We start from the raw sequence: 6,061 nt of genomic DNA on the forward strand, positions 1-6,061 counted from the left end.
GTTTTGGCCAGTTGGGGGCGCTGTCTGACTGCTTTTGTTCGTTTCACCTTTTTAAAGTTGATTTCCAGGAAACTTTTTTCATATCAATTTATTTTCAGTGTTTAAAAACAACAAAATGCATAAAAAACAAACAAATAAAAACTAACAGTTCTTCCTTTCACTCTAAGAACCGAACCGTCGGAACCGCAGTCCAGTCCAAAGCAGAACCCAAATGGACCTTTGGAGTTCTGCTGTGTTTCGTCTCTTTGGTCGTATGAAGGTTTATCGCTGCGGCTAAAGAAACGGCGTGTTCGGTGTCTGGATGTCGACTTTCTCTGGCAGGACCAGCTCCGTCCTGGGCCGGCTGCTCACCGGCTTCCTGTTCAACAAATAACAAGCTGAGTCCAAACCCGCCACTGTTTCTTTAAAACTGGAGCTGTTCTCACCATGGCCTCCAGAGGGCGCTGGCAGGCTGGTTCTTGGGCTGCCTGTTGCAGTCCTCCAAGGAGTCGGGAAGCGGCGCCCCGCTGGTCTCTGGCAGCAGCAGGCACAGGCCGCAGCCCACGATTGGTCCGCTGCTGTACACGATCATGGCGGCCAATGAGATCGCTCCGGAGGGGCTGGGCGGGACGAAGGTGGTGACCAGGCAGCCGAGCCGGTACGAAAGGTTGACCAGGGAGATGCAGAGCTGTCTGGATGAGAGCAGCCACCTGTTAGCCTGTTTGAAGCTAACACTGACCCAGTGACGGTTCTGTCTCAGTACCTGACCCCCGTGGGAAACAACTCGATGCAGTACAGGACAGAGATGAAGGTGGCAGCCAGGATGCAGAGTTTCCCCAGCAGAGCCAGACTCATGACCAGCGCCGGCGTTCCTGCATGACAGGAAACATCTGTGATACTGGACCAGTAACCCGTCCAGAAGCCAAACCGGTTCTAGTTCTGTAACCTCAAAGTAAATACAGATGCTAATAGATACAAGTCCAAACACTGACTAAAATGTTTGCATGGCTTCAGGTCAGAAAGGTCGACCCTCTCACCGTCGTATCTGGACAGCAGTAATGATACCAAACAGGCGGTTCCGCTCAAGAACAGGGCCAACATGGAGATCAGCCGGCGCCCGATCCGGATCAACGGGACCAGCAGACAGGGAGCCTCTGAAAGGCCGGAGAAGAACTGGGCGGCGTAAACGCCAACGCCAAACGAGCCGATGTTCAGGCAAATCCCATAGTAGGTCAGGGCCGTGGCAGCGCTGAGAAAATAAACTGGAGTTAATGCTTCTCACACTAAACCCATCGATCCAGACGGCCTGGCTGAAATGGTAAAGGAGCCTGAACTGGGCCAAGACTTAGAGGGAGCAACGAACAGCAGCACAGAGCATCAGATTTTGAACACAGGATGCAACAACACAGGCGACTCCAAGTGGAGGTTCGCCAGACACAACGGTGCAGTGATCACTTTTTATGACGGCGTACGTCAGTGTTCATATCGATCATATTTCAGAATAACAAGTGTGTCTGTTTTTCCAACTAAACCCCAGTAATCTGCAGAATGAAGGAACCCAGCTGCAGTTTGGACATGTGACTTGGCCTATCGACTTCTTTCAGCGGGTTTGGACTTTGTCGTGTCTCAGTTTGTCTCAGTTCTGTGGCTCCGGTTCCTCTCCACCTCCAAGTACCAGTTAATGATAACAGCTCAGTTATGTAACTGAATTGTGGCATGAAGGCAGCCAATGGGAGCGGATCTGGGAAGGAGTTGTTGTTTGATGTGGTTCTGAGATGTTTAGACGAGGAGTCAAAGTTCACAGATGATATAATCCTAATCACTCATTACCTTATGAAATGTTATTAAACCAAACTTCCTGTGTACCTGTTGGAAGTTGGTGTGTGCAGTACCTCAGGTAGCTCATGATGAACAGCCGCAGGAGGATAGTCGGGTGCCTCAGCTGTGTGATGTCACTGGGGGCGTGGCCTCTGGCCGTCTGAGCTTCAGAGGCTTTGTGCAGGTCGGACCAGGCCGAGTCCAGCAGCTGGACGGGAACACAGGGACTCAGCCTTACAGACGCAGAAACATGTCAGGAGGCTCATGTTTTACCACCAGATAGTTTTACCAGGTCCAAACACTTTTGATCTGCAGGGCTGTTGCTACGGTAACCCTCCAGAACATCCTTTCTCCTCTGTAACAACAGCCAGCGAGGAGATTCTGGGATGGCTCTGCAGATGAGGGAAAAGAAACCATGAGAGAGTTCCTGCTGAGCGGGCCGGACGGATGCGCGGCGCACGCGGGCGTACAGGTAGAGCGGCAGGCAGACGATCTGCGGCAGGGCCAGCAGCAGGTGCAGGTACGTCCAGCTGGGGCTCAGCCAGGCCAGCGGGGCTCCGCCCATCGTCCCCAGGCTGAAGCAGAACGGCAGGAAGGCTGGCGGCCAGAGCCGAGCGGCCGGCAGGGTCCACTCCACCGCTGCCAGACAAACACACAGCAGGGACATGAAGCAACATGTGGATCCTGAGGAGTCGGCCCGGGCAGCAGGGCTCAGTCAGCTATTAGTGAGTCCACTCAGATCCATGCGTTACTGACTGCTGCAGCAAAAACTGTTCTGATCACATAAACCCAGCAGAGCTTCAACATCTGAAGACAGCAGCTGTTAGTCACATCCAAAGGTAGAGAACGCATAAAGAGTTTCTGTCCTGCATGGTGTGGAAGGAGGTTGGTCGCATGATTTGGAGTCTGTGCTAATTCCCATCTACTAAATATCCTTCGATTGGAGCGACGGATCTAAGTATGTCTGTCTTTTCTTTTCATTCTGTAAATGAACCAGAACTTCTTCACTGAATAACCACTGAACCGTCTGAGAAGAGGATGCTGCAGAGTGATGGTCGTTACCGAGGCTGAAGGCGCAGATGTTGATGCAGCAGCAGCAAACGGCTGTCAGGCAGCGGATGGCGAGGAAGAGGAGCGGCTGAGGAAACACGGCGGGCACCAGGCCGCAGAAGGCCTGGACGCAGGCGCACGCTAGCAGCACCGGGCGCTTCCCGTACCTGCAGAGGAAACCCGACTGGGTCAGCAAAGCTCCACCTCCTACAGGTGTGCATGTGTGTGAGTGTGTACCTGTCTGAAATAGCTCCGCCCACCAGGGATCCGAGCAGCAGTCCCACCATGTAGACCGTCTGACCATAAGACAGCCAGTCTGTCCAACCGCACACTGACTGACACGTGGACATTCAGAAGACACAGATACGTTACTGATAGTGACTGATGAAGTCAAAGGAAAAAAGCTGATGTTTGTCCATGAAAACGTTTTAAACATTCCTCTAGTTCTGACTTTAACTGCTCAGTATTTTGAAGTTTACCGACACCGACTGAACAACTTCGTTCACTTCCTCTGCTGCCATCGATAAAACTACAAACAAACTACGATTCTAAAACAGCGACGAAAAGACATCCTTAATACACATTGGAAGGTAGATGGACACCAGCCATGGTTGCCACCAGAAGGGTTTCCACTTTTTGACAGTACGGAGCCCCATAAGGGTCAACAAACTGTGGAAAGGGTTCTGAAAGCATCAGCTGAAACCCTGGTGGTGCTGGAGTGAAATATTTAACAGGAAATGACATCAGCAATGGTGCTGAGCAGATCAAACCAGCAGGAAATAATAGTTTGCTTCTAGTAATCAGTCATTTTCTTTTAAATAGCATCTCACTGGTATGAAACAGATGCTAAATCTGTTTTATATTATATATCACAGCTGTATATTTGGATGACAATAATGATTTAACAATAAAAGGTAGTGTGTAAAGTTACAGAGGCTCTAAACTGAGCTGTAATAGAGCTGCTTAGAGTTCCTAGAAGCACAGCATTGCTCCACACATGACCCGCAGATGACCCGGGACGGCCCACGTGTGGGTCCGCAGCCTCCTGCCAACTGTCAGGAACAGCAGGATCCAAAATGTTCAGGTCTGACTCTAACCAGCTGATCTACAGCCGCATGTTGCACATTAACAGAGTGTACACCATCAGTTATGCAATCCACATGTGTGATAAATTAATCCCCCCACTGAAGGAGCCGACGAAACTCCATCATGTCAAAAAAAAAGATAGCTACGTTGTTCGTGCAAGTAAGTAATAAAAGGGAAGTATTTAAGAGTTTTCTTTAATAAAATAAAACAGTAACAGAATAACTGCGTGGACATAAACACGTGTTTAAAGTGTAAATGTTATCAGAAAAACAAGTTGCTAACTCCCATGTACCTCCGATTTATCCGTCCTCCAATCAGCGCTCAGCTCCGAAACTTCCCCGTACTGTGATTGGTTGTTGTCTGCGCTGGGTGGGACCGTTCCGAGCCACGACGACGCTTCCGTACCGTTGTTATGGCGACAAGTTCTGTCAGCGATAGCGGCTGTAAAAATGTCTAGAAAGAAGAGGAAAGGCGTGAAAAAGAAGAGGAGGGCGAGCCGCCAGTAGACGGACAGCTGGAGCGGGGACATGGCGGCTGTCCCGCTGGACCGGTCCGGGTCAGGTCCGGGTCTGGTTCTGGTCGGAGTTGGGAGAAGTTTCAGGAGCTGCTCATGTTGCTGCTGAGCGGTTCTGTGAGCAGCTGCTGCTGTCACTGCGGGGACAGTTACTGAGCCCAGCAGGCGGGTCGGATTCACGGCCAGCCTTCTTTCCCGCTTATGGTGCAGCAGCGGAGCGCTGTGTGCAACACCGCCACCTGGTGGTCGAAGCTGCGCCCTGCATGGAAGATCAGGAGATCAGAAGTATGGAGGGCCAACAAGGACAAAATTAAATAAACACATCATTAAATCATTAGTTAAATATACCAAAAAATAAGAGTTTTAATATATATATATATATATATATATATATATATATATTATAAAATAGACAATTTATTCAATTATTCACTAAAATGCAAACTTATAGCCAATACAGGTGACTAATTAAATATATAGACTCCCTTTGAATGTAATGTTATCTGTCAAAATTGCCCTATTAAATTTGAGGGCACTAACACTCAACTGTTAACTCCATTACAGATCTATTCAATAAATTAGAATATTATTTATTATTAGGAACTTTATCAGAAAGTGAAGCACATTAGATAGATTAATTACACCCAGATGCATGTTTGAAAACCTTTATTTCTACTAATTATGATGATTTTCCACTTACAGCTAATGAAAACACGGCATTTAAAATTAGAATATCACATTACACCAATAAAAGAAATTCAAGAACCACAGTTTGCAGACAAAGTAGTGTTGTGGGATTAAAGTGATGAGTATAGCTGCTTTGTTATCACATGCTAGGCGGCTAATGTACTTATTGTAACAGTGAGTCTCACTGGTTTTCTTGGATTGCAGATTAACCAGTTTATTCTTCTCCAACAAGATAATTAGTGCACAAAACCTAATGAGTCCCAAATACACAGCAGCAGTATTTAGACCAACCTCTATGCTCAGTTACATGAGCCTACAGCGCCATCTAGTGACCAAACAGGCAATATAACACATTTGGTTCCTGTATCTGGTCTCCATTTTATTTATCTGATACGAACAATATGATTCAGTGTGAACACATTCATATCACACAATGCAACATGGTGGTGGCAGCATCATGCTGTGGGACCAATATAGAGCTGAAATGGAGCCATTAAATTTAGTCCAATACTGAATAAATGTTAATCTAGCACTTCATTTCCAGCTCCCATGAGAACAACTTTTATTTATCAAATTCATGCAGCATAACAGCATTTTTTCTTTATACATTTATATCATAACTCAACAAACTGATGTCTTTATTTTTCTAATTTCTTTTTGTCTCTATAGGTCTCCTCATTATTTCCCAGTTGCCCCTGATAGGATGTGCTATGATGAAGATCAATGTCCAAACACAACCTGTTAGATCATGAACATCCCCAAACTGATCCGCATCCTGAGTAAATCCAAGTTCATCCAGACATTGAGTGCTCATGTTTATTTGCCAGTGATTGCTAAGGTTGGGTTTACAAAGGCAGAAGATGCTAAAAATTCATCATACAAGACAAGAGGAAGACTTGACCATTGCCTGGAAATGAGGATGTTAGG

At 47.1% G+C, this 6,061-nt stretch overlaps 1 protein-coding gene across 2 annotated transcripts; it reads right to left on the minus strand.

Moving 5' to 3' along the window:
• Positions 1–72: 72 nt before the first annotated feature.
• On the minus strand, positions 73–4,698 carry LOC114140570 (solute carrier family 22 member 13). 2 transcript variants are annotated; one of them, XM_028010643.1, is made up of 10 exons: positions 4,220–4,698; positions 3,085–3,182; positions 2,860–3,014; positions 2,268–2,436; positions 2,087–2,189; positions 1,872–2,005; positions 1,017–1,228; positions 743–851; positions 426–671; positions 73–358 (listed from the first exon to the last, which is right to left on the minus strand). In XM_028010643.1, exons 1-10 carry the CDS (start codon positions 4,460–4,462, stop codon positions 274–276), a joined length of 1,554 nt encoding a protein of 517 aa, XP_027866444.1. In that variant the 5' UTR covers positions 4,463–4,698; the 3' UTR covers positions 73–273. The 2 variants fall into 2 exon arrangements, with proteins under 2 accessions (XP_027866444.1, XP_027866446.1); XM_028010645.1 differs by having other exon boundaries at positions 4,226–4,695.
• Between the last annotated feature and the right edge of the window lie 1,363 nt (positions 4,699–6,061).

This window comes from Xiphophorus couchianus, chromosome 24, assembly GCF_001444195.1.
Source record: "Xiphophorus couchianus chromosome 24, X_couchianus-1.0, whole genome shotgun sequence".
Taxonomy (NCBI): Eukaryota; Metazoa; Chordata; class Actinopteri; order Cyprinodontiformes; family Poeciliidae; genus Xiphophorus; species Xiphophorus couchianus.